General features: G+C 54.6%; 3 protein-coding genes across 4 annotated transcripts; 2 read left to right on the top strand and 1 right to left on the bottom strand.

Moving 5' to 3' along the window:
• Positions 1–547: 547 nt before the first annotated feature.
• On the bottom strand, positions 548–9,819 carry CCDC159 (coiled-coil domain containing 159; the record flags this gene model as incomplete). Its single annotated transcript, XM_079701494.1, is given in 15 exon segments — positions 548–709; positions 1,982–2,316; positions 2,451–2,512; positions 3,124–3,298; positions 3,679–3,761; positions 3,987–4,108; positions 4,439–4,515; positions 4,594–4,661; positions 5,256–5,449; positions 5,645–5,725; positions 5,822–5,910; positions 6,235–6,268; positions 6,989–7,209; positions 7,306–7,492; positions 9,814–9,819. Coding segments are annotated over 15 exon segments (1,896 nt in total).
• TMEM205 (transmembrane protein 205) lies at positions 9,361–11,687 on the top strand. 2 transcript variants are annotated; one of them, XM_079701853.1, is made up of 4 exons: positions 9,361–9,402; positions 9,943–10,051; positions 10,157–10,320; positions 11,322–11,687. In XM_079701853.1, the coding sequence occupies exons 2-4, from the start codon at positions 9,952–9,954 to the stop codon at positions 11,625–11,627; spliced, it is 570 nt and encodes a 189-aa protein (XP_079557979.1). In that variant the 5' UTR covers positions 9,361–9,402; positions 9,943–9,951; the 3' UTR covers positions 11,628–11,687. The 2 variants fall into 2 exon arrangements, with proteins under 2 accessions (XP_079557979.1, XP_079557980.1); XM_079701854.1 differs by lacking the exon at positions 9,361–9,402 and adding an exon at positions 9,450–9,545.
• A 2,877-nt stretch (positions 11,688–14,564) lies between these two features.
• On the top strand, positions 14,565–20,307 carry RAB3D (RAB3D, member RAS oncogene family; the record flags this gene model as incomplete). The annotated part of the gene is made up of 4 exons (XM_079702545.1): positions 14,565–14,792; positions 15,565–15,683; positions 15,774–15,898; positions 20,120–20,307. 4 exons carry the CDS (start codon positions 14,565–14,567, stop codon positions 20,305–20,307), a joined length of 660 nt encoding a protein of 219 aa, XP_079558671.1.
• Between the last annotated feature and the right edge of the window lie 4,937 nt (positions 20,308–25,244).

The raw sequence follows: 25,244 nt of genomic DNA, 5'->3' as shown, positions 1-25,244 counted from the left end.
TGTATAGTGGTCTTCTCCTCCAACAGCCTACACAGGAGATTCTGACCCCATACCTTTTAGGAGGGCCTGGCATCCTTAGCATGTGGGACCCATGCCCTTGGCCTTTAGCAGACTTCTCCAACTAATGTGGACCCCTCCCCCACAAAGAAGGGTCCTCACCCACACTAGTTTTTAGGAGACCCCATACTCTTTCCCCACATGATTTACAGGAGACCCCATGTTCCCTGTCACCCACCCCCACCAAGCCCCTCCCCCTATACCACTTCCCCCATGGCCCTCAGGGGCCTCCCTCTCCTGTCCCCATGGGCTGTGCCTGACTGGTTCAGGCTGATGGCCAGGTCCTCCTTCTCTCCCAGCTGCCTCTCCCTGTCTCCCTCCTTCCCCCTCCTCCCAGCCCGTCTGCCTTCCTGTATCAAGAGAGGGGTATCTCCCCCTCAATGTGCTCTCCCCTCCCCCCAGTCTAACCTCAGTCCCCAGCACTGAGAGGCCAATGCAGTCACACCTGCTTGACCCATTCTCCCAGCCTAACCTCACCTGTGAAAGGGCCCTATGACTTCCTGCAGGCCGCTGCCACGCCCACAGACTCACAGCCACTCCTGGCGGCCAGCAGGGCAGGGATGGTCACCCCCATTGCACAGATTTGGAAACTGAGGCCCAGGCAGGTAAGGGGAGGCACTCTGGGTCCAGTGCCCCATCCACGTGGCTTGCTCTGCAATGTGACATGTGGGGGTGAGGGTCACCAGAGAGTCCAGATGCCCAAGATGCCCACCTGGCCATGGCCCCCTCACCTTCTTAGAGACACAAAAACACACCGGCACCCCCAGAGTACACAAGTCAGCCAGAGCTTCCATCCCAAACACCACACACACACACACACACACCATCGCACAGCACTCATTCATCCCACCAACAAGGATCAAGGGCCTGCTGGGTTCCAGGCCCTGTGCTGGGTGCCAGCCTTGTGGTGAACAAGACAGGCTCGCTCATTCAGACAGGTGCCCAACACCCACTACACACATAGCTGCACACACACACACACACAGCACAGTGTGCACACGGCTTGTCACAGACACCCACACAGATCAAACAAATGTCCCCCCACACATGGTCACTGGGACACAACAGGAGGTCCTTCACACACCTCACAGCCCCACACACAGCCCTCACTCCACCACCGTCAGGGACAGACTCGAGGCTGCCAACACACTTAAGAGCCACATCAAAAAAAGAGTCACCACACACAGTGGGGGGGGGGGTCACGGAACTGGTCACAGCGTCACACCCCCAATTACACGGCACAGGATGACACACATTACCAGTCTCTCGTCCACACTGACAGTCCTAGGAGCGCCCTGTGCCATCCACAACCGCAGCCACATGGCCACACGAGGGCACAGACATGGACCATGGCACAGACTCGCACACAGAGCCACACAGGAAAGGCACATGATCACAGCCACACACTGGAACACAATAACGGCCCCCCCCACCATCAGAAGGAACACACAACAGCAGCCACACAACGACAGTCACACGCACACAACCATACAGACATCGAGCCAGCCACACAATCACTGTGACAGCAGTCACACGGCCACTCAAAGGCGACCCCAACAACACAGCCACCACACACTCACCATCAGAGTGATACCCACGGCGACAGCCGCAAATGACAGCCACAGGAGACACAGTCACAGAGACACCACACAGACACCCCTGAAGCCACACAATCACTCATACAGCCACACACTGACACATAACGACAACCACACAATCACCGTCAGCCTCACCAGGGTCCCCTCCCCATCTTCCCCTCCCCCAGCCCGGTCCCCAAGCCTCAGCTCGCAGCCTCCCCTCCCCCTCCCCGCGCTGGACCCGCAGGGGACCCGGACCCACAGGAACCGAACCCTGGCCAGACAGACCGAGGGTCGGAAGCAGGCGAGAAGGGGTACAGGGGGCTCCCCAAGGCCCTCCCCCTCACCGGGTCTAGACTGCTGCCGCCTGAGCCCCGGCTCCACCTAGACGGTCCCGGCGCGGCGGGACTGACAGACAGACGGCCGGCCAGCGAGCGAACGCAGAGATGGAGATGCCGTCGGCCGGCCGGGCCGCGCCGCGACGCGCAGCGCAGACTCCGCGGCGGGGAGAGGGGCGGGGCCTCCGGGAGCGTTATTTGCATAACCCATGAGGCGGGGCCTCGAGGAGTCTCATTAGCGTGATCCGGGGCGGGGCCTCTGTTGCTCTTTGGGGCAGGGCGTTTTAGAATAGATTTGGGAGGGAACGAAGGTTGGAGGTTGAGAGGGAGGACCTTGGTGGATGCTGAGAGGAAGAGGAGGGTGGGGTGTCAGAGCGTGACCCTGGGCCGAAACCCTGGGCGGAGATGAGAATGATCTCCCCACACACACCCTGGAGTGCTGCTCAACCCCCCTGACCCCTGAGGCTCGGGGCCCTACGGTGGCCCCCTGAGGATATGGCGAGGCCATCAAAGGAGTTCTGCAGCAGGTGCACAGCAGACCTGGGGGGAGATGGGGATCTGGGGGCCCCAGGCGACTCTGGACTGCTCAGAGCTGGGGCAGGGAGGCCATGGTGGGGGCAGGGGCGGAGATGAGTCCTGGGAGGAGCGGGACTCAGGTGGATTCCAGGTTCTGGTGGTCGCTGCTTGATCTTATTAGGAGGAACGCAAGGCAGATGAGGGTCAGGGGCCTCAATTTCCCCATTTGGGCAGTAGGGACAGCAGACCAGATCGCCAAGGGTCTATCTGGCCACTCGTATCTAGACAGTCTTACCCCTGACCTTGTCATATACTAAATCCAGCCTCACACTGTCCCCTGACCCTAGGCCCATATATCCCGAACAGTCCCTGGGGTCTCCACACCCTCCCCAAGAGTGGGTAGTAAACTGTGGGGGTCACTCTCAGGCACAGGAAGCAGCCAGGAGCAGCAGTCCACACGTGGAGGAGGGTCTCAGCTAGTTTATTTTCTCTCTGGAGGGGTCTTCAGGGAGAGCAGTCCCAGCTGCTCAGGCTGTGGAGAAAGAGGGTGGGTCAGAGGCTGGCCAGGTCCAGGGGACCCCAGGGCTGGAGGTCAGGGAGCAGATGCCCAGGCTGGGAGTTGGAAGGGCCTGTACTTTGGGATTCCAGGGCAGGCCAGGAGGGGAAGGGTAGGTTGGGGCAGGGGAGGATCCACACCAGGTGGGAAGGAGCAGCTCTTGCTGAGTGGTGGCTGGGAAGGGTCCTGGTCTGAGTCCGAGTCCGAGTCCCAGGAGGGGCGTGGAGGGCTCAGGCATCGGTGCCCCTTATAGCCTGCAGGAGGGACAGGTGCAATTCTGGCACAAACCCTGAGTGTGACCCTCAAGTGGCCTTTGAATATGGGCCCAGTGCCCTTGATATTATGTGATCCTTGATTATGTCCCTTGAATGTGACCCAACATGACACCAAAGTATGACCTCGATGACACCTGAATTTTACCCCACTGACCCTTAAAAAAGATCACAGTGACCCTGGGTGACCCCTGGATGAAACCTCCAGGGACTCTTTAATGTCACCCCAGAACATTATTTAATGTGACCCCAGAATAAGACCCAACCACCCCCAAATATGGCCTCTGAACATGACCTACCTCCATGTGTGAAGCTGGAGAATAACCTCCCCCAACCCTGGAGTGCTGCTCAACCCCACTCACCCCTGAGGCTCGCAGCCCTGGGGCGGCCCCCTGAGTATATGGCGAGGCCACCAAAGGAGTTCTGCAGCAGGTGCACAGCGGACCTGTGGGGAGATGGGGATCTGGGGGCCCCGGGGGACTCTGGACTGCTCAGAGCTGGGACAGGGAGGCCATGGTGGGGGCAGGGGCGGAGATGAGTCCTGGGAGGAGAGGGAGATGTGGACTCAGGTGGGTTCCAGGTTCTGGTGGTGACTGCTTGATCTGATTGGGAGGAGCACAGGGCAGATGAGGGTCAGGGGTCAGAGGTCAGAGTGGGAGCTGGGCATCACCATATGTCACCCAGCTCCTTCTGGAGGTCATCCCTCCAGGAGCCACTGCCTTCTGGTGGCAACTCCTCAGTCTCTGACCAGTTGGATGTCTCATACCTATGCTGCTTCATTTTGGTCAGGACCTGAGGCCAGGGGAGATGGGAGAATAATAATAATAATGATGATGATGGTGAAACGTGTAATATAGCATTTATCACATCCCAGGCCGCCTTCAAAGTGCTTATCACTCAGTTAATGCAGCTACTCGGTCAGGTAGGGCTGTGTTGTTACACCCATTATTCAGATGAGGAAACTGAGGCCCAGAGAGGGGAAGTGACTTGCCCACAGTCACACAACAGTAAGTAGCAGAGCTGAGATCTGAACCCAGGCCTTCTGGCTCCAGTCTGATGGTGGAGGCCGGCAGGGATCCCCATGACCCCAACTCACACATGGTCCCCGTGCTCTCTGCTCACCTTGCGGCACTTCACCTGTGTCTTTTGCATCTTCTGGATGTTCACCAGGTTCTCCGTGATCTCCTCTTCCTGCGCCTCTGTAGCGGGGGGGACTCAGGCGGGCCAGAGCTGCAGAAGGACCCCCGCCCTCCTGGTCATGGGCTTTGGGCACTCACGTAGCTTTTGATAAATGAAGGTCACCTCCTCCCGCACCAGCTTCAGCTCCTCCCACAAGAACTTCTTGCTGAGGGGACAGTGCAGCCTCTGGCCTCCCATTTCCTGACCTCCTGGCTTCCCATTTGCCCACCTGCCTCCCCAAAGCCTCCTCCACCTCCCATGTTTCTATCTGTTCAGCTACCATCCCCCAGGCTCTGTCCCCTCCCCATACCCACCTGTCCGCTCCTACTACTATTCCCCCACCTCCTACCCCTCCCTAGCCCCGTGTCCTCTCCTTCTGACCTCCAGCCTCCCATTCCCTCAGCCCCCCATTGCCTGGCTTCCAGCTCCCCACCTTCTGCCCCCCCAGACCTCCAATACCCCCAGCCTCTGCCCCCCTCGACCTCCTCTACCCTCCAGCTTCCCATGTCACCCCCACCAGCTTTCTGATCCTCCAGCCTCCCTTTCAGTCCCACCTCCTGTCTCCCCTATTTCTGCCCTCCCAGTCTCCCACACATCCGCACTGCCTCCTGCCTCCCCCATCCCCTCCTCTTGTCCCCCAAGATTTCCAAGGCCCCCCAGACTCCCTTACTCAGGCCCCTCCCATTTCCCCCATCCCACCTGTGGTTCCCTCTCCTTGGCCTCCCTTCCCTCCCGCAGCCTCCCTCCTGGCAATACCCACCTGTCCCGGATCTCCTGCGCCAACAGCTGTAGACAGCGGGTGGTACGGGCCCGCTGCACCTCCTCGTTGTCATGCAGGGTCTTCTGCAGCCCCTGCAGGCCTTTAGCCAGGGCCTCATACAGCTCCTGCCGTCCCTCATCCACGTCCCACTTGTGTCTCTCCTTGTCTGCCTGGCGGCTCGTGGGGCCCAGCACCTCTACAGAGATGGTGGGACCTTGGCTGAGCCCCACCCACACGCTGAGCCCAGCTTTGAACCCAGCTTGCCCTCACCCTGACCAGACTCTGGTCCTGAACCCAGACTCAGCCAACTTCTCTCACCCTGGCCTGACTCAGCTGACCCTGACAGAAGCAGCCTCCAGCCTTACCTTGACCTTTGGCCAGTTCTCACATTCAAGCTGTTGGATCTTGATTTGCTGCAGGCAGCTCTCCTTCTCCAACATGGTCACTGAGTGGCTTAGGAATTCGAAAGCCTGGAGGAAGAGGCCAGGCCTGGGGGTGAGAGCAGGGGTGGAATGGGGTGGGGGGCAGGGGAAACAACTGCTGGGGGTGGGGCTGAGGTGGCTCACCTTGGTCTGGGCCTCTAGCTGACACCTGAGTGACTCCAGTTCACATCTCAGAAGCTTCTGGGATTCGGGAATCATCACAGTGGACTTAACTGTGAGCAGAGGTGAGGGTCAGCCGAGGCTGGGAGGGGTGGGGGCAGGGGCAAGGTCAGGGCAGAGGTCAGTAGAGGCTGAGGGTCTGGTTGAGGGGGGACAGGGCAAGAAGCTGGGGTAGGCTGAGGCAGAGGCAGAGGCAGGAGTAGAGGTCAAGGTCAGGGACAGGGATGGTGGGCGAGGTCAGGGGCAAGGGTCAGCTGACAATGGGGCAGGGATGAGTGGACAGCAATGGGGGGGGTCCACTGAGGCTGGGGCAGAGGGTGGAGGTAGGAACTGGCAGGTCTCCCACCCATAGTCTTTTTGAGCGGGAAGGTTCTCACCTTTGGTTTTGGAAGAGCTGGTCTCCAAGGGCTTCTATGAAAGGTGGGCATGACAGCAGTAATAATTTATCCCTGGTCTGCCTCCTTGCTCACCCCAACCCAGTGTGTGGGGGCCAGACATAATTTGGGTCTGCTGAGTTCTGGGTGTCCTAGACCCCCAAGTGCAGGCAAAGCTGCCTCCAGGCATATGCATGCACCCCACCGCCATCCCCACCCCCACCTCTGCCCCAGCCTGAACACGCTCAGAAGTGCATTTGTGTGGCAGGCCCATGGGCTGCCCCTGAGAGCATGCGCCTTCAGAGCCATGTCTCTGGTTGCGCTCAGGTAATGGCCCTCCTCCTTAGGGGCATCAACAATGTCTGCAAGGAGCACCAGTAGCCACTGACGCACAACCACATATGGTCATCAAAACACAACCACAGACACGCAGCCTCAGACACAGCCATGCACACTAAGTCATAAGACCCAGGGCATGCACTCATGCCCATCTCAGACACACAACCACAGACACACAGGCAGTCACATCCAGAGACAATCACAGACAGGACCTCATTAAGACACACAATCGCACATCCGTTCCATTCATTCAAGACATTTTTAGTGCAGGCCTGCTGAGCACTGGGCGCTGTTCGGGGTGCTGAAGACAGAGGGTGTGGGGGGTCTCGAGGAGGACTCTGCCCCCACAGCTCCCTCCCTAAGCCCTGCAGCGGTAGATAGTGGTGCGTCAGGAAGGGGTTTCCCCGCTGGGGATGACCTTAGTGTTGCTGTGATGCCTCTTTGGAGGGTCCTGGTCATTACAGTGCTTCTGTGAGTCTGAGTTGGGGAGGGACCCATGCGACTGAGGCCCCGAGTCTCTCCCTGGCCTCCAGGTTCCAATTGTCACTGGGTTTTCAGGTGCAGCCAGCTGCAAGGTCTCTGGCTCTGGGGTGCTGGACCAGTGAAATGTATATTCCAAGGTCTTTTCTGAGGAAGGGCCTGGGAGGGGGGTGTGTGGTGAAGGTTTCCTGAGGGCCAGCCCAGAGCACTCCAGCCCCTCCTGCTCTCCAGCCCCAGGGCAGCCCCTCAACGAACCGCAGCACTTGTCACACTTCTCATTAGCAGGCAAACACACGTTGGAGGGTGATGGAGGTGAGAAGTAGCAAGGCATGGAGTAGTCAGGGTCCAGGGGTAGGCCGGCCAGAAGAGGGTTGCTTTGAGTAGGGGGGACAGAGGGCTGCACTGAGACCAGCTCCCAGGTCCTGACACTCTCATGACGTCTCTGACACCCCAGAGAGGCCTCAGCCCTGAACACAGGCCTCTTATTTATGATAGGAGCCAAAGCTGGGTGAAAGATGATCCCAGCCCCAGGGGTTAGGATGGGCAGTGAGAAAGATCTAGAAGATCCCACAGAAGTCAGTGAGGTCTGAGACGAGCCTAAAAGAAAAAAAAGATCTTAACATTGGGCCCTGTTAACGTCCCTGGCAGGAAACAGCGTGTGCAAAACCTTAGAAGTCTGCAGGTGCTCTTTGCGGGTCAAGTCAGGGTGGCTGGAGGCAGGGTCCAGAAGGAAGCAGCCGGAGGTTAGCAGGGCAGTTCAAGCAAGGCAGGGCAAGCCAAGCCGGGGAGCTGGGAACTGGCTCCCCAAGTAAATGGGAGACATAGAATGTGAGCAGGAAAGGCAGAGCATATCTATTTAATAAATGGTAGCTGAATGGGGTCCCAGGCCTGTACTAGGTGAGGCTGGAAACAGGAAAGAACTCAGTTCTGGGTCTCACATCCACACCCCCGGCCCTTCCAGTGTAGTCAGGGCTGGCACAGCTGGAGAAACCTGGGGGAGGTCTGTCTGGAAAACTTCCAGGTGAAGGGCAACTTGCCATGGGTCACACTCAGCCAGAAAGGCCACAGTATACGCCTTTCTCTTCTTTTGTCCTTGCTGGGTCCTCTGGTATCTTTCCCCTAACCCAGTCCTCCTGGAAGACTCCTACATACCCTTCAAAACCCTACTCAGCATTGCCTCTGTAAAATCTTCCTTAATCCCTTTTTAAGCTCATATTTTCTGAGCATCTTGCTGAGTGCTGAGCACCACCCTAAGCCCTCACTGGGTGTTCACACCCACCCTGTGATGTAGGAGTTATTATTCTGCCTGAACTGTTCTAAGCTACCACTTCAAAAGTCACTACCTCAGGGAGGTCCTCACTTCCAGAGGCCGTACAGCATGATGATTAAGCAAGGAGACCCCCCAGCTAGATGGCCCAGGTTCAAATCCTAGCTTTGCCCCTTCCCAGCTGTGCGATGTTGGAGGAGTTACTAAACCTCTCCATGCCTCATTGTCCCCAACTATAAAAATGGGATGTCATACTATCCACCTTACTGGGTTGTTGTGATTAAGTAAATTAATCCATGCCAGTGCCTGATACACAGTAGTGGGAAGCTCAGTGTCTGTCCTTGAACATCACACTGAGTACTTGGTACTTGGGAATCATAGGAGCCCTGGGAGGCTCGGAGGGGGAAAGGCAAGATGCATTTCTGAGTGTCAACTGCAGGCAGGCCCCCAGTCGAGCCCCCCTCCCCCTCCCCCTCCCCCCTCCCCCTCCCACATCACCTGTTTTCCCTCAGTCCTTCCCGATAGAATTCTTGGAGGAACGGAGCGGGGTCTTTTGCCTGGGCCCCACCCTCCGGGGCCTTGAATCCTGCGCCCCGCCCGCCGGGGCCTTAAATCCTGCGCTCGCTAGGCTCCTGACCCCCTTCCACCCCCACCTACCACATACCACCTGCTCCTGCTCTCCTATCAGGGACCGCGAAGCCAGTCCCCAGCTGTGACGCTGAAGTTTGATCCCGTGGAGACACCATCCTATTAAAACGCGCGGATCCCAAAGGTAGAGACACAGAGAGGGGTGTGGCTGGCATTTTAGCTCCGCCCCCGCCAATGCAGCCGAAGACCTCATTGGCGCCTTTCCGCTTCCGCGGATCTTAGGAGCCGCGGTGTAATTGGGTGAAATCCCGAGGAGTGGACGGGATTCCAGGCTGGTTTCCGTTCATCGATTAGTCAATATCTAAGGGGGCGGTACGGGAGGTACAGATCTCCGATCCGATTGGCTTCTGGCCCAGCTGGGAGGCGGGACGAATTCTTGGTCCCACGAAGGGAGGTGGCCGAGGAGGTCCGCGGCCACCCCGGAGCGCGAGAGTGAGGTACCGAGACCAGCCCGCCTGACCCCCTTAGATCCGGCCCCGGACTCTTGAGTGCTGCAGGTCGAGGTCCGGGTCCAGTGGTGGGGTCGGTGTCCTCGGGATGCGATTTAGGGTTTCTCAGGATTAGATGGCGTCTCCAGGAGGTGCTTTGGGAATCTTCATAGTGCTATCTGGGATCCTGTCATGAAAGGACTGGTTTTTGATATCAGAACTCGGTCCCTGGGGTGATATTTGGGAGTCACTGGGGTGATCTCTGAGGATCTAGGGCTTCGAGCTTGAGCTGCTGGGGCTGAAATTTGGGGGTCTCAGGTGGCATGGATGTTGGGGTCCAGAGAGCCTAAGATCTTGAGGGCTGACATTTGGAGAGATGGAGTCGGGGGACGTCACAGAAGTGCTATGGGTCTTCCCCACCGCCATTCCTGGGCTACTATCCCTGGATCTCTGCTGGATAGACCATGACCCTGGCCTTGTGCAGGCTCACAGTGTCTGAAGGCCACAGGGCAAAGGTAAAACTCTGACCACCTGGTGCCTCCTTCCCAGGCCCGCAAGATGGAGGAAGGTGGGAACCCGGAAAGCCTGACTAAGGTGGTTCATCTACTGGTCTTGTCAGGGGCCTGGGGCATGCAAATGTGGGTGACCTTCGTCTCAGGTAGGGACCCTCGGCCTGGATATCATGAGTGCCTAAGGTGGGGACAGGGATAAGAGGGAGACTTGGAAGTGTCCTAACAGACACGTGGTCCCCTGCACCCCACAGGCTTCCTGCTTTTCCGAGGCCTTCCCCGACATACCTTCGGCCTGGTGCAGAGCAAACTCTTCCCTTTCTACTTTCACATCTCCATGGGCTGTGCCTTCGTCAACCTCTGCATCTTGGCCTCACAGCGTGCTGGGGCTCAACTCACATTCTGGGAGGCCAGCCAGGTATGCGGGCTTGAGCTCCACTACCCTCTGGAGATTCATTCCCAGGACCACACTGAGTACCTATGGCCACACCTTTGTGAGAATTAAAACGAAACCCCCCAAACTGCCCCTTCTTCCTGGTGTATACAAAGCTGGGTTCTGGATACCCTTGAGCAGTGCACAGCCTGCACAACCATCCCCAGCAGCCCTGACTATTCCCCAGTGTCTCTCTGCTGGCTGTTGCTCCCTCTCCTCCCCCTGGCTGGGCCTGCAGCCAAGCTGTGGTGACTCAGCTGGGCTGGGGCACTGACCCCAGCTCAGTGTTTAAAAACCAGCCTGACTGGGAATCTACAGTCCCCCACCCCCATCCACACATTTTTCCCAGCCACAAGGCAAGGAACCATCTGTGCATCTCATATTTCTCTATCCTGCCCTCTCCCTGCCCCCATTATGTCCCTCAGATGTGGGCAGGTGAGGCCTGACAGGGGTTTCAATAATCCCACAGACACAGGAGGGATTATGGGTAATTGGAACTTCGAGGACTTTTAATTCACCCCCTGTGGGCCCAGTGTCAGCTCCCAGGGTCTAGGCTGGGGCCACAAAGGAGATGGGCCCTTTCTTAGGCTCTCTATTCTGGGGAAATGAGGGGACAGTTATGGTGCTCTGTGCCAATTCAGGGAAGAGAGTCTCTGCCCTGAGATACCCTCAGTTTGGGGGACCAGAGGAAGGTAGGAGACAGGCTGTGTTCTGGAAAGTTCCAGTCAGGGTATCAGAGGAGAGGAGGCTCAGGAGGTTTGGAGGAGAGAGAGGAGATAGTGGTGGAGCCTTTCCTTAGGAGCTGCAGGTTTCAGGGTATGAGAGCTGGAGCTCTGTTTGGGTTTAAGGTTGGAGCGAGGAGGCCTGGCTTTGACCCAATCCTGTCCCCCATTTCCCTCTGGGCTTTGAGGATGCAGAAGGACCCTCCCTAGGGCCCCTGCTGCCTCCCAGGCATGACTCACCTTGTCCTCCTGCCGCCCCACCAGCTCTGCTTGCTGCTCCTGAGTCTCATGCTGGCCACCATCAATGCCCGCTGGCTGGAGCCCCGCACCACGGCCGCCATGTGGGCCCTGCAGACCATGGAGAAGGAGCGGGGCCTGGGCGGGGAGGTGCTGGGCAGCCACCAGGGCTCAGACCCCTATCGCCAGCTGCGGGATCAGGACCCCAAGTACAGTGCCCTCCGCCAGATCTTCTTCCGCTACCATGGCCTATCCTCCATTTGCAATCTGGGCTGCCTCCTGAGCAATGGGCTTCATCTTGTAGGCCTCGCCCTGGGCCTCAGGAGCCTCTAGCCCCCACTGACTCTCTGTCTCTGCTGGGGCCCCAAATGTCAATAAACACTTCTTTGGAAATGACTGCTGTCATTTTTCTCCAACTGGGAAGCAGGGGGAGGGGCAGGCGAGGGTAGAGCTGAGGGATTCCGTTTCCCCATTCATGTGGCATGATGATTTGGAGAGTTAGCTGTTGCAGCCCTTAAGCTCTTCCTATAATGGTGCCCATTTGTTGAGCACCCACTGTGTGCCAGGTGTGGTGCTAACCACTGCACAGATCATGGATTATTGTAACAACAGCTGGTTCTGATCCTTAGAGGACAATCATATTTTTCACCCCATTGACATCGGGGGTGGCCATGTGACTTGCTTTGGCCAGTGAAATGTGAGCAAAGTCACTTCCAAAGAGAAGTATACAAGCCAGTATGTGATTCGCCACATCTTCCCCTCACTACAATGACCGGTGTGAGTGAGAAACAAACCTTGCATGTTAGATGCCATGATGACTATAGAGCTGCTTGTTACTGAGCATATGCCATCCCTTCCTGACTGATGCACATCATCCCAGTTTGTCCACCACAGCCCTTAGAGGTGGCTAACCTTGTTCCATGAAGCAATGGGAGCTCAGAGAAGTTCAGCAAGTGGCTTCAAGTGCAGTTGTTGGGATTTGAACCCCAACAAAGCCTGAACTGTGTTTTGTTTTAAATTTTTGGCCATGCTGCATGGCATGCGGGATCTTAGTTCCCCAACCAGGGGATAGAACCTGTGCCCCCTGCAGTGGAATTACAGAATCGTAACCACTGGACCGCCAGGGAAGTCCCAAGCCTGAACTGTTATAACTGCAGATTCTCATCTGTTGGCTTGAAGAAAAGTCTGGGACCTCAGCTGGGCCTGGTTGCCAAATTGTGTGGCCTCAGGCAAGCGTCTGCCCCTCTCTGATCTCCAGTTTCTTTATCTGTAAAGGGGGGGAGGCGGTGGTTAATTCTAAGGGCCCTTAACGGTATTTGGGAAAGGGCTCTAGCCCAGTTTAGGTCAGGCGCTGCACGTTACAAACACTAACTCGGATCAGAACCCTTACACAACCCTGTGAGGTGGGTACCCTCGTTATCGACCACGTGACGGATGGGGAAAATGAGGCCCAGGGAGGTTAACATGTCCAAAGAGACAAGGCTAGAAAATGGTGGAGCTTTGATTCGAACCCAGCTCCAGAGTCCGTGCTCTTAGCTGCTGTGCACGTAAAAGGAGCTCCACGTATGGTTAGTGAAAATGAAATATTTATTGTCAGGGAACTGACAGCTGCGCGCGCGGTGCGACTTCCAGCCCCTCCCCCGCCCCCCAATCCGCGGTCTCCACAGGCCCCGCCCCGGTCCCGCTCCGCCCTTCCCCGAGATGGGCCCCTCCTCCCACGCCTGGGCGGGGCCGGCGCGGGATCCGGGTGGCTGCGGGCATCGGTGGCGGCTGCGGCTGCGGGGTCCGGTTCGCAACCAGGGCCAGGTCGCAGCGAGTTCGGAGGCGGAACGCCTGAGGGCGGCGTCCCCACGCGAGGTGACCCCGTCGGAGGGAGCGCACCCCAACCCGCACCTCCGCGTCCCAGCAGGTCTTGGGGGGGACAGGGGCTTAGGGGGAGGCCCGGGGCCTGGGGAACAAAGGCAGGCAGCGGGGGACGCCTCATCCCTCGCCCCCACCCAGCTGGGCTCATTGGGGAGCGTTAATGGGGCGCGGGCGGGGCAGACGGCCCAGCTGGGGACAAGAGTTGGGACCATATGGTGATGGGAGGAAGCTCCTGAGCTCCCCTGCACCTGCTGGGGCGCCCCACATCTAGTGACGCGGGACAGTGCCGAGCCCTCCGGGGTCCCTTACCTAGTGGCAGGCTTGAGGGAGAGTCGGCAGATGGTCAGAAAGAGATGGGACCGGCTGACAGGTGGGCTGAGGCTGGGGGGTGGGGCGGGGCGGGGGCCCCCATACCGGCGGCCCTGCCCTGCATGGGGAAAGGCTTCCTGCCTTTCTCTTCCCCTCCTCAAACTCGTTCTCCCGGAACACGGGGTGGGGCGGAGGGCTGGGCAGGAAAGGGGGGCTAGTTGGGTCCTCCTTTAAAGTGGAAAAAAGCCCCGCGGGGCAGTTGAGAAATGGCTTTGCCAGGGGTTCCTGTGCTGGTTGTCCCCATTCACCCAGGCCTTCTGGAGCCTCCCTGTGAGGCTCAGGGAGCAGCCATAAACAGCTGGGGAAACTGAGGCCATGAGGGCTGGGGGGGTGAGCTGGATCCAAATGAAGCAGCCCAGCCGTGGGGACAGATTGCCAGGAAAGGCAGGACCAGGTGGTCGTGGTGGTGGCTGAGGGTGATCTCCTTGCATTTGAGGACCGTCATTCTGGCCTCCGTGGGCTGAAGCCGGGGCTGGGGTGAGTCAGCCCTACTGGGAGGGAGATGGGCCCGGCCCCTTTGACAAACAGAAGGTGGCAGTACCCATGTGGTGGTAGAGCTGGGCTTTAAACCTGGGGTGTATCCACTGAAAGCCCCCTCCCCATGGGGATCAGGGAAGGAGTTCAAGTTGGCTTGGGTGGGGGCAGGCAGGTGGCCAACACCTGCCAAAGTCAACACCCAGGCCCTGAGGGGGACTCTATCCAGCTGGCAACCCCCCCTCCCCCCAGCTTACACCTGGGCCACACCAGCTGCTCACCCTGGGGCAAAGTCCACACCTGCACCTTCCGCAGGGTCTGGTTCCTCAGTGGCCAGATGGGGCACCCCCAACCTGGGCCCTTGCATTTGACAAACATCCCCATTTTCCAGAAGAGGACACTGAGGCCCAGAGAGGGCAAGTGATGCATCCAGGGTCTGTTGGCTTCCAAGTGGCAGAGTGGGGATTTGAGCCCAGGTCTGGTGTAGACACTGGAGCCATTCCTGGTGGGGTTTTTTTCCCTACAGGCCTCCAGCCCTCCCCTCCCAGGAGGCTCCCTGCCAAGATGGCGTCAGCTGGAGATCCCCCGACGGGCCAGCGGGATGCAGCAGACCAGAACTTCGACTACATGTTCAAACTGCTGCTCATCGGCAACAGCAGCGTGGGCAAGACGTCCTTTCTGTTCCGATACGCCGACGACTCCTTCACGCCCGCCTTTGTCAGCACTGTGGGCATCGACTTCAAGGTCAAGACCGTCTACCGCCACGACAAGAGGATCAAGCTGCAGATCTGGGTGGGCCAGGCGGCTGTCTGTGGGTCTGCTGGCCAGGCAGGGGCTGGGGTTCCTCCAGGGAAGTCCGGGCGAAGGTGTAGGGCTGTGGGGAGGGTCTGGGTGAGGACAAGTGTCCAGAGTCGAGGAGGGGGCTTGGAGTAGGTGTGAAGAGTAGCAGGGGTTATTATCTATGAGGTGAATTCATCAGGATGAGGGGGATATTCCCTGCCCTGTAGGGTCTGAGGGGGAGACAGTACTAACCCAAGTTGGGTTAGAAGACCTGGTGACCAGTGGAGAAGAGGTTTGGGTACCCTCTCGGGGCAAGCCCAGAGGCCCCCACTGAGCCTCTTCAGAGCCATGCTCTTTCTCCCAAAGCGCCTGCTGGTAATGATTGTCATGGTAACGAGCATCAGGCTCTCTGCATCAAGGCGGTAGCCTCTGGTCCATGTGGTTCTTTTTTTTTTCTTTTTTTTTCATGTGGTTCTTATTTGTGGTCATGAAGCTGGTTCTTGGAGATGAGGTCAGAAGGGCTTACAAGTCTTTGAAAGGCTACTGACCCCTCAGACCGGGAACCCCTCAAGGACAGGGGACATGTCTCCACCAATAGACTAGAGATTATACGGGCAGGCCCATGTTTCTCCCATTAGACGGGGGCAGGCTGTGAGGGCAGATCCATGTCTTGCTCATCAAACTGGGACTATGAGGCTGGGAGACAGAAGCCTCAGACGGGGGCCTGCAGGGGTGGGATGGGAATAGAGTGGCTTCTAGACGCCTGACCCCACTGTGTGCCCAGGACACGGCAGGCCAGGAGCGCTACCGTACAATCACCACAGCCTACTACCGCGGAGCCATGGGCTTCCTGCTCATGTATGACGTCGCCAACCAGGAGTCCTTTGCCGCCGTGCAGGACTGGTGAGTGCTTGCTGGCCACTGACCCCCTGACCTTCGCCCTCTCCCCCCGACCCTAATCTCTGGCCTAACACAGCCCCTCAAACTCCACAGGGCCACGCAGATCAAGACCTACTCCTGGGACAATGCTCAAGTCATCCTCGTGGGGAACAAGTGTGACCTGGAGGACGAGCGTGTCGTGCCCACTGAGGAAGGCCAGAGGCTCGCTGACGACCTTGGTTAGTGCCCAGCCTGGGCCACAGGCCTGGGACCTCCCAGAACCAAACCTCCAACCCTGTGCTTGAGTCCCAGGTCCAACCAGTCACCAACCCTTTGCCCTTTGAAGATCTGCCCAGAAAAATACCCACTTGTATACCACCTGCTGCATTTCATTTCAGAGGATTCAACCACAGATACCCTTTACCGCCCCACTGCCCTGGGAACCCAGACTCAGCAAAAACATTTCTGGGAATTTATCCTACAGACATCCACTTCCCACGTGGGAAGTGGCTGGTATATCAAACTGCAGCACCGTTAGTGGAGGGAAACTGTGGCAACCTCCCAAGTGTTTCACAGTGGGGGAAGCAGCTACACATAAACTATAGTCACATGGTGGAATACTACGCAGCTGTAAGGAAGGATGAGGGCCTTCTTTATGTTCTGGGGTCTCCGGGTATATGGTTAAGTGGAAAAAGCAAACTGCAGAAAGGTGAGTATGGCTTCTTTCTTTAGTCCAGTGGTCAGCAAAGTTTTTCTTTTCTTCTCTTTTGTTTTTTGTTCCTTGTGGGATCTTAATTCCCCAACCAGGAATTGAATCCGTGCCCCCTTCAGTGGACGCATGGAGCCCTAACCACTGGACCACCAGGGAATTCCCCAGCAAACATTTTCTTAAAGGGCTAAATAGGAAATGTTTTCAATCCTAGGGTCTGTCACGACCACTCAGCTCTGCCTGAAACCAGCCATAGATAATACATCAGTGAATGAGCATGACTGCCAATAAAACTTTATTTACAAAAATAGGCAACAGCACCTGAAACTAACACAACATGATATTGTAAATCAACTGTATTTCAGTTAAAAAAATAAATAAATAAAAAATAGGTGACAGGCCAGATTTGGCCTGCAGCTCAAAGTTTGCCAACCCCTGCAGTGTATAAAAAGGGTGAGAATAAGGATATTATACTTATGTTTGCTTAAAGGAACTCTGGAAGGATACAGAAGGATCTAGTAACAGTGGTGACCTGGGTGTCTCAGACCTGGCAGGCCAGGGCACCAGAGTGGGAGGGGGACTTTTCAGTCTGCCTTTCTGAAGCAGGTAAATGGATTATCAATTCAAAGTTTAAGTTAAAAGAAAATCTTACCTTGGAGTATTCTAGGCCCTCCCCAGGACTTTCCTTGCGGGAGGCATTGTAATCTCTATGGGGGAGGGCAGGTTAAGGACCCAGACTCTGGAGCTAGAATCCCCTTCTGCAACCCACTAGCTGTGTGACCTTGGGCACCTCACCTACCCTCTCTGTGCTTCCATTAGTCCATCTAGGAAACAGGTGAAAACCACATCTACTTCATAGGGCTGTTAGAAAGATTAAATAAGCAAATGCTGGCCATGATTGAACATTAACTCCTGTTATTTCTCGATTGCTTTGTGATCTTGCACCGGGGACTTCAGCTCTCTGGGCTTGCACTTCCTCATGTGTGAAATGCAGATAATAACAGCCCCACCTCATCATGTTGTCAGGAGGGTTGAATGAGTTATGACGTGTGAAGCAGTTCTAACAGAGTCCGGCATACATGTAGGTTGCATCTAAGCATTAGCTAGCATGATTGTGAACTATTGCTGATGCTTGTACATAAAACCTAAGAGATTTACTATCTGACCCTTTACAGAAAAAGTTTGCAGACCCCTGGACCATAACGGTCCTCTTTCTCTTTTTTCTTGCCATCGTTTGTTGGAGAAACTGGGTCTTTGTTCTGTGGAATGTCTCCGTTTGGGGTTTGACTCTGCTCCCTCATGGTGCCATTTAACCTGCTCCCTTGTCCCCTGTGTCTTCTGGGAACCTCAGCCTGGGTCTCATTAACAGGTGTGCTGGGGAGTCAGCTTTTGGTGCCCGGCCGTGGGCTAGGATACTTGAGGATGCTGCTCACACCTTCCTTTTCTTTTTTTTCTGGCTGCGCAGCAAGTGGGATCTTAGTTCCCCAACCAGGGATCAAACCCGCACCCCCTGCAGTGGAAGCACGGAGTCTTAACCACTGGACTGCCAGAGAAGTCCCCTGCCCACACCTTCTTGCGGAAAACATCTAGTGCCTGGTGTGAGGGGAGATTCCCACTCGGGCATTAAATTTAAAACATTAGAGGACAAAGTGGGAGATAGAATTCAATCCCAATTTTGTAAGAAAAAAGGCACATATGTGTGCACACACACACATACCCCCTGCAAACCGAACCCCAACGATTATGTATTTATATTTTTAAAAAGAGTGGAAAACTAAATATCAAAACACCAATAGTAATTGTTTCTGGGTGATGAGGTTACACACAACTTTTCTATATTTCTTGATATTTTTCAGTAGTTTCTAGTTTCTCCAGTGAATTTCTCCAGTGAGTATTTATAACCAGAAGAAAAGTATTCAAAAAGAAAAAAAAACCTCATTATTTGAGGCAGAGCCAGACACAGTTAAGGAAATGCCAAATTTGCCTAGGAAGACAGAGGGGTGACATTGATGATCACCAGGCTGAGAATAGAGATCTGTGTTTGTGCCCTGCCTCTGTCATTCATCTATCCATCCAGCTATACATCCATCCATCCATCTACACATCCATTCATCCATCCATCCATCTACACATCCATTCATCCATCCATCCATCTGTACATACATCCACCCATCTGTTCACTCAATCATTCAGTCAGTGGTTTCCAAGCATCTGCTCTGTGCCAGGCACTGGGCTGCAGTTGTGGACAAGGCAGACAGAAATCCTGCCCTCTTGGCGCTGGTGTTCCAGTAGCAGAGACATAGTAAAAGGATAATTACACACGTAACTAATTACAATGACATTTTTATAGTGCTGCATGATAATGACAAGTGCTGGGATAGAGGACTGTTTACCCTGTGATGTGTGTAATATGGTGGACGTTTGTCTGAATTTCTGGCCTACCTTGGGGATGGCAGATGGGGACACATTGGGGACCATTCAGGGACAGCTCCCAGCAAGCAGAGCCTGAACCAATCTTTTAAGGGTGCAGGAAGGTCTGTCATGTATTCCCTTATTTGCAGGTTGGTGGGCCACTTCTTATAGCCTAGGGACCCTGGGCAAGTCCCCAAAGCATTTGTACCACCTCTCACCTTTTCCAGGGGGGATAAACTTTTTTTTAATGAGAAAAAGTTATGATGGTCACTATGATGCTAAGAATATATTCAAAGTTACCTCGGCATCCCCCTCCCCAAAGGGAATCAGCCAGCCTGCCCTCCCTCCCGAGGCCCAAGGTGATACCCTAGAAATGTTTAATCTACTAGTATTCCAACCAGGCAGCCTGGTTGTGTTCCCTGTATGAATTTACATGAGTGACTTTCCTTCTGTGTGCTTCAGTTTTCCCATCTGTAAAATGGGCTATAATAGTATAGGTACTTCCCTGGCAGTCCAGTGGTTAGGACTCCACGCTTCCACTGCAGGGAGCATGGGTTCAGTCCCTGGTTGGGGAACTAAGATCCTGCAAGCTGTGCAGTGTGGCCAAAAAAAAAGTATAAATCTTAGAGCATCCTTAAATGAGTTAATTTATGTAAAGCGCTTAGAAAAGTTGCCTGCTGCGTAGTAAGCATGATGTAAGCACCGCCTATTATTATTATTATTATTGTTATTATCATTTTTAGTGCATTCTGTAGGCCAGGAACCGTGTGCACTGTATGCTCTCTGCAAACTCTGTGAAACCTGCCATTATCTGGCTGACAGAGGTTGCACACTGGTAGCCCCTGGGCTGAAGCCAGTCCTCAGCCAGTGCTCAGTCCTCTGTTTTATTGGACCTGGAACATATGTTCCAGAACATGTGAAATACTTGGCTCCATTTAAAAGGTCCACATAAATATCTGGCTCTGTGGGCGCCCTGGCAGTGCCTTCCTGTGCAGCAGAAATTGCATAGAAGATGAGCCCCACTTACACAGGGGCACCCCCATATCTGCTGGACACCAGAATGTTACTGCCTGGACTCTTGCCACTGCCTTGTGACAAAGAGATACGCAAGGTAGTACAGGCAAGGGCTGCTGTCACAGATTTCTATCAGCAGCAGCAGCATCATTGTTCCCACTTTACCGAAGAGTAAACTGAGCCTCAGAGAGACTAAGGCCCTCAGTCAAGGTCCCACAGCTGCCCGAAGGGCAGAACTGGGCTTGGAACCCAGGTTCGGGTGATGCTACAGTCCAGGCTCTGCCCCCCAGGGTCTCACAGCTCTTCCCATCTTATGTCCCTGCAGGTTTCAAGTTCTTTGAGGCCAGCGCCAAGGAGAACATCAACGTGAAGCAGGTCTTCGAGCGCCTGGTGGATGTCATCTGCGAGAAGATGAATGAGTCCCTGGAACCCAGCTCCAGCACGGGCAGCAATGGGAAAGGCCCGGCCTTGGGGGACACCCCACTCCCGCATACCAGCAGCTGCCCCTGCTAGAGATGATCCCTCACCCCCGCCCACCCCGTTCCTGCCTCGGCAGGGTCAGTGACTGAGGCATGAGCCACAAGGGCTGTTTCCAAGCTCAGGGCGTCCCCTCCCCTCCCATCAGCCGCATCCCCCCGCCCCCCCTCCAACTCCCGCATGGCGCATTCTCTGGCTGTGGCCACCAGCCTGCCCCAGCAGCCCCTTTCACAGGCTTCAGACCCTGGCAGAGTCTGGGGATAGGGGCGTGCACGAGCTTGCTGCTTTCAGGCATCTTCATGGGGGTAGTGCCGGCAGCGTGTCCCACCCCGCCTGGTGGAGGGGCATCCACAGTGCCTTCTGGGTTAGAACCACTTATCCACATCCGTTTCTTTGTCGGGCATTGTTTGGAGTTCGCATGCTGGCCAAAGATGGTTCTTCTTCTCCCTCCTGCAGTGGGGATTCTCAGACTTCAACCCTGGAGATGTGGAAGGCGGCTCCTTTCTCAGGGTCACCCAGTCTGCTTGGGAACCTTCTCAGACCTCGAGGCTCCAAGGCAGGGTGGTGGTTTAGTCCTCCCAGAGCCCTCCTTTCAGGCCTGCACATCCTCTGCCTGTGAAAGCAGTATTAAAGCAGCTTTTCCCGTTGTAAGGGAAGAGGGAGTCAGACCCCCCCCATACCCCCCGTTCCCCAGCCTGGCTTTCAGGGACCCCAGAAGTGCCTTCTGAGCTTCCCCAGAATTCCACATCACCCACGACCCTGACACTGTTTCAGCTTATCCACTGCATCCCTGATCCAGAATTGAATTCTGGAACTATGGGCCGCATGTGGCCGGGCAGAGAATCACCCAACCCTTGGCATTCCTGCTGGGGACTTTTTACCAGAAATTAACTCATTCGGGAGCCTGGGCTCTCCTGCCCAGACCTGCCTCCCCCAGGCCCTGTTCGGCTGGTAATGTTTTAAGCAAGGTTCTTTCCACATCTGACATCCTGCTAGAAAAGGAAATTGAGCAATGTTCCTGTTTTCCTGTGCTGGCTGGTTGCTCTCCATGTAAGGACTTTGACTCCTTCCACTTGAAAAAGCTTGAAGACGCATTGTTGGCTTCCCGAGCCATGTCATCGCTAGGGTCCAGTGATGTTCTCTGCTAATGGAAGAGTCACTCGAAAGAATGCTTTCGGGTTGGGCTGGAGGGGCAAGAAGGCAGGGTCGGGTAACTGCTGTGGCCGCTTGCATTTCACAGGTGCAGCTTGGGAGTGGCAGGCTGATGGGGGATGGGCGGGGAAACCAGTCTCCCTGGTTGAGGCACTAGTGGGGAGCCCACCAGCTTGGGGTCCCCAGCTACCAGGGGCTCCTGCTGAGAGATGATGTGCAGTTTGGAGATCTACATCTTGACACACACACCGCCCCCCAGCCCCATCCTCAGCTCAGTGGCCCTTCCTGCCCACCAGAGTCCAAACCTGGTGACATGAGACCTCCTTCTACCCTGGAACACTGACACTCCGGAACTTGACAGACACTCTGAGAATGGCCAAGCATATGGTTTGTCCAGTCTCCCAGCCCCTGGCGCCAAAATGACCTCCTGTAATCTTAAGGATCTCTGCTGCTTCCTTCCAAGAGTGAGGAAGTTCTGGTTCAAGTTTAATGTAGTTCTTACTTTTATAGAAGCTGGAGATTGAAGTTATTTCTAGAGGGCCCTGTTCACCCCAAACCATGGGCTGTCCTTAGAGCTTCAAAGTGGGGATATCTTTGTATACCAACAACTGGACTGTGATGAAAAGGACAGGTTCTTGGAAATGCACCATGAGAGAGTATCTGAAGGTTTGGGGTGGGAGTCAAAAATGTTAATTGCTTTAACATAAAAGAGAAAGCAAAGCAGCTAGAATAATTCTTCTTAAGATGCACCATGGCCTGTCAAGACCCTGTTGGTCAGTTCATTTTCCTTAAACTGCTGCCAGAAAAAAATGGTGGTTCAGAGTGTCACTATCTGAGGGACCAGCTGACTTGTCATCTCCCGTGTGATAAAAAACAGCTTTGGCTGTATCTTGTACCTGACCTGGCCTAAGCTTTCCGTTTACACAAGATTTTTCAACAGTTCAGCTTCAAGTAGCAACTGAGACAGCTGCCTCTGGGTTCTCTTAAGACTGGGAATGATGTAGGAGAATTTTTCTTGCTTCTTCTAAAAATAATGTAAGTTTTTATTTTGTGATGTTTTGGGGGGAGCTTTAACTCCTGATTGTCTCTGAGGAACTGAAACTGATGTCCTCAAAGATCACTAGGAGAGAATGGGAGTTTGCTGAGTTTACAAACAAAAATTAAGCCAAAGGCGGTGGGAAAACAGCTTCCCAACTCCAGGGAGGCTGGCATCTGGGGAGGTCACTTGAGGTTGTATCCTGCATCTGTGCTGTGCCTTCTTACCATTTGCTTTCAGCAACTTCTCCTTCCATAGGCAATTTCAGTGGGAAATTGCCATGACTGCCATCTGGGGTTATGCTTTTTTTCTTTTTCTTTCTTTGGCTTCTCTGGGGATCATGTTCTTGTATCTTTCCTACCCCACTGGAAAAAAAAAACAAGTAAGTGGTGAAATTTGATCTCAGTGTTGAAGTGCTGATTCCACTAACTGGCTTCTCCCCAGTGATCCCAAAACACACTATAGAGAGAGCTCTGGACCTGATAATTTATATTCTGGGTGTGGTTCTCCTGTGTAAGCCATTCTTTGATGTCCACTTATAAAGATGTGCTCTTTTCTCCACAAGAAAAAAAATTAAAGTTGTTATGCCCAGATGTGATTGTTCTTTTATTGCTATTAGTGAAATGTCCTCCAGGAAGACGACAGTTAAATCACAGTCAAGTAGATAGTTGGGCGAGGGCCGTGTGTGATGCTGCAGAACCCGAATCAGGACAGGGAGGCTGAGGTCTAGGGCTGCCTCTAGCTGGGCCTCGTGGTCATCGCCTTGGCCCTGGAAAGTTCCACCGCATGGAGGGCAAAGAGGATGATGTTGCCTCAACTAATTCTAGTAAGAAGGTCTGTCCTCCCCATAGCCAGAGGGCGCCAGTGAGTACCTGAGTCAGGTCACGTCCCTCTGGTGGGAGCCCTCCATGGCTCCCACCTGACTCAGAGTAAATGCCTAAGTCCTCCCCGGGGTCCACGAGGCCCTGCGTGATCTGACCTGTCACCTCACTCTTCCCTGTCACCTGCCCTGTCACTCTTCCCACTTGCCCCCCCAAACTTGCTCTGCCCCTCCTTGCTGCTATTTGAACACACTAGGCCCCCGCCTCAGGACCTTTGCACTGGCTGTTCCCTCTGCCCGGAGCCACATGGCTCCCCTCACTCACCCCCTCTTTCAGGTCTTTGCACAAATCTCACCTTCTTGTTGACCCACCTCCCTCCCCAACACCGGAGTTAGGACTGCAAACCCTCCCGCAGCATTTCTGTTGCCCCTTTCCTGGTGTCCTCCTCCCTACAGGCCCTAGAATCTAAAATACTATATAATTTACTCATTTGACTTAAACAAATGTCTCCTTCACTGTAATATCTGCACCTCAAAGGCAGGGATTTTTAAATTTTTTACTTCCGCACCCAGCTCTTTCCTGTCTGATACAAAAAAAAAAAAAGAGAGAGAGAGAGAAATATTTGGTCTGTGCCCCTGGTTCTTGGCAAAGAGCTCCTAAAACCCTTGGAATATCCAGAGTGATAAGAGCATCTTTTGTATACTAATGAGAAGACAAGCTAGGCTGGGGACTCCTAGGTAGCTTCAGGATGGGGCTGATTGCCAGAAAGACCAAACCATGATTAGAGTGTTGAGACCATCAGCCCCAACCCCTGGGATGGAGCTCCAGGGAGGAAAGAGGGGCTGGAGATTGAGTTAATAACAAATTGTCGGGACTTCCCTGGTGGTGCAGTGGTTAAGACTCCGAGCTCCCGATGCAGGGGGGCTGGGTTTAATCCCTGGTCAGGGAACTAGATCCCACATGCATGCCGCAATGAAGAGCCCGAATGCCGCAACTAAAGATCCGGCACGCCTCAGCGAAGATCCCATGGGCTGCAACTAAGACCCGGCATAGCCAAATAAATATGTTTTAAAAAAATTGTCACTCCCATCTGAGCTATATCCTTGGTAACAGTAAGTAAAGGATTTCCTGCGTTCTGTGAGTTATTCGAACGATAAAACCTGAAAGGGAGGGGGGATTGCAGGAACCCCCTGATTTTGTAGCCACATCAGACAGAAGTATGGGTGCCCTGGGGACCTAATACTGGTGACCGGCATCTGAGGGGGAGCCGGTCTTGCGGGACTGAGCCCTTAAACTGTGGGGTCTGCACTAACTCGGGGTAGTGTCAGAATTGAATTGAACTGTAGGGCACTCTGTTGGTGCCCCCAGAGAATTGTTTGGTGTGGAAAATCCCCACACGTTTGGTGTCAGAAACAGGAAAAACAGTTCATTTCTTCTATTTCTTCCAGTTATTGACATACAACTCTATAAATTTAAGGTGTATAACATAATGATTTGACTTACATACATCATGAAATGACGATCAAATAAGTTTAGTGAACGTCCATCATCTCACATAGATACAAAATTAAAGAAATAGAAAAAAAGTTTTTTCCTCATGATGCGAACTCTTAAGGTTTACTCTCAACAACTTTCATATATAACACAGAGCAGTGTTCATTATATTTATTGTGTTGTCCATTGCATCCCTAGTACTTTTTTTTATTATTATTCATTTTTGGCTGCGTTGGGTCTTCGTTGCTGTGTGCGGGCTTTCTCTAGTTGTGGTGAGCGAGGGCTACTCTTTGTTGAGGTGCACGGGCTTCTCATCGCGGTGGCTTCTCTTGTTGCGAAGCACGGGCTCTAGGCATGCGGGCTTCAGTAGTTGTGGCACTCGGGCTCAGTAGTTGTAGCTTGCGGGCTCTAGAGTAGTTGTGGTGCCTGGGCTTAGTTGCTCCGCGGCATGTGGGATCTTCCCGGACCAG

Source organism: Hyperoodon ampullatus (assembly GCF_949752795.1).
Source record: "Hyperoodon ampullatus genome assembly, chromosome: 4".
NCBI lineage: Eukaryota > Metazoa > Chordata > Mammalia > Artiodactyla > Ziphiidae > Hyperoodon > Hyperoodon ampullatus.
Note: the sequence above shows the minus strand (reverse complement) of the source record. Positions and strands in the feature narration are given on the sequence as shown.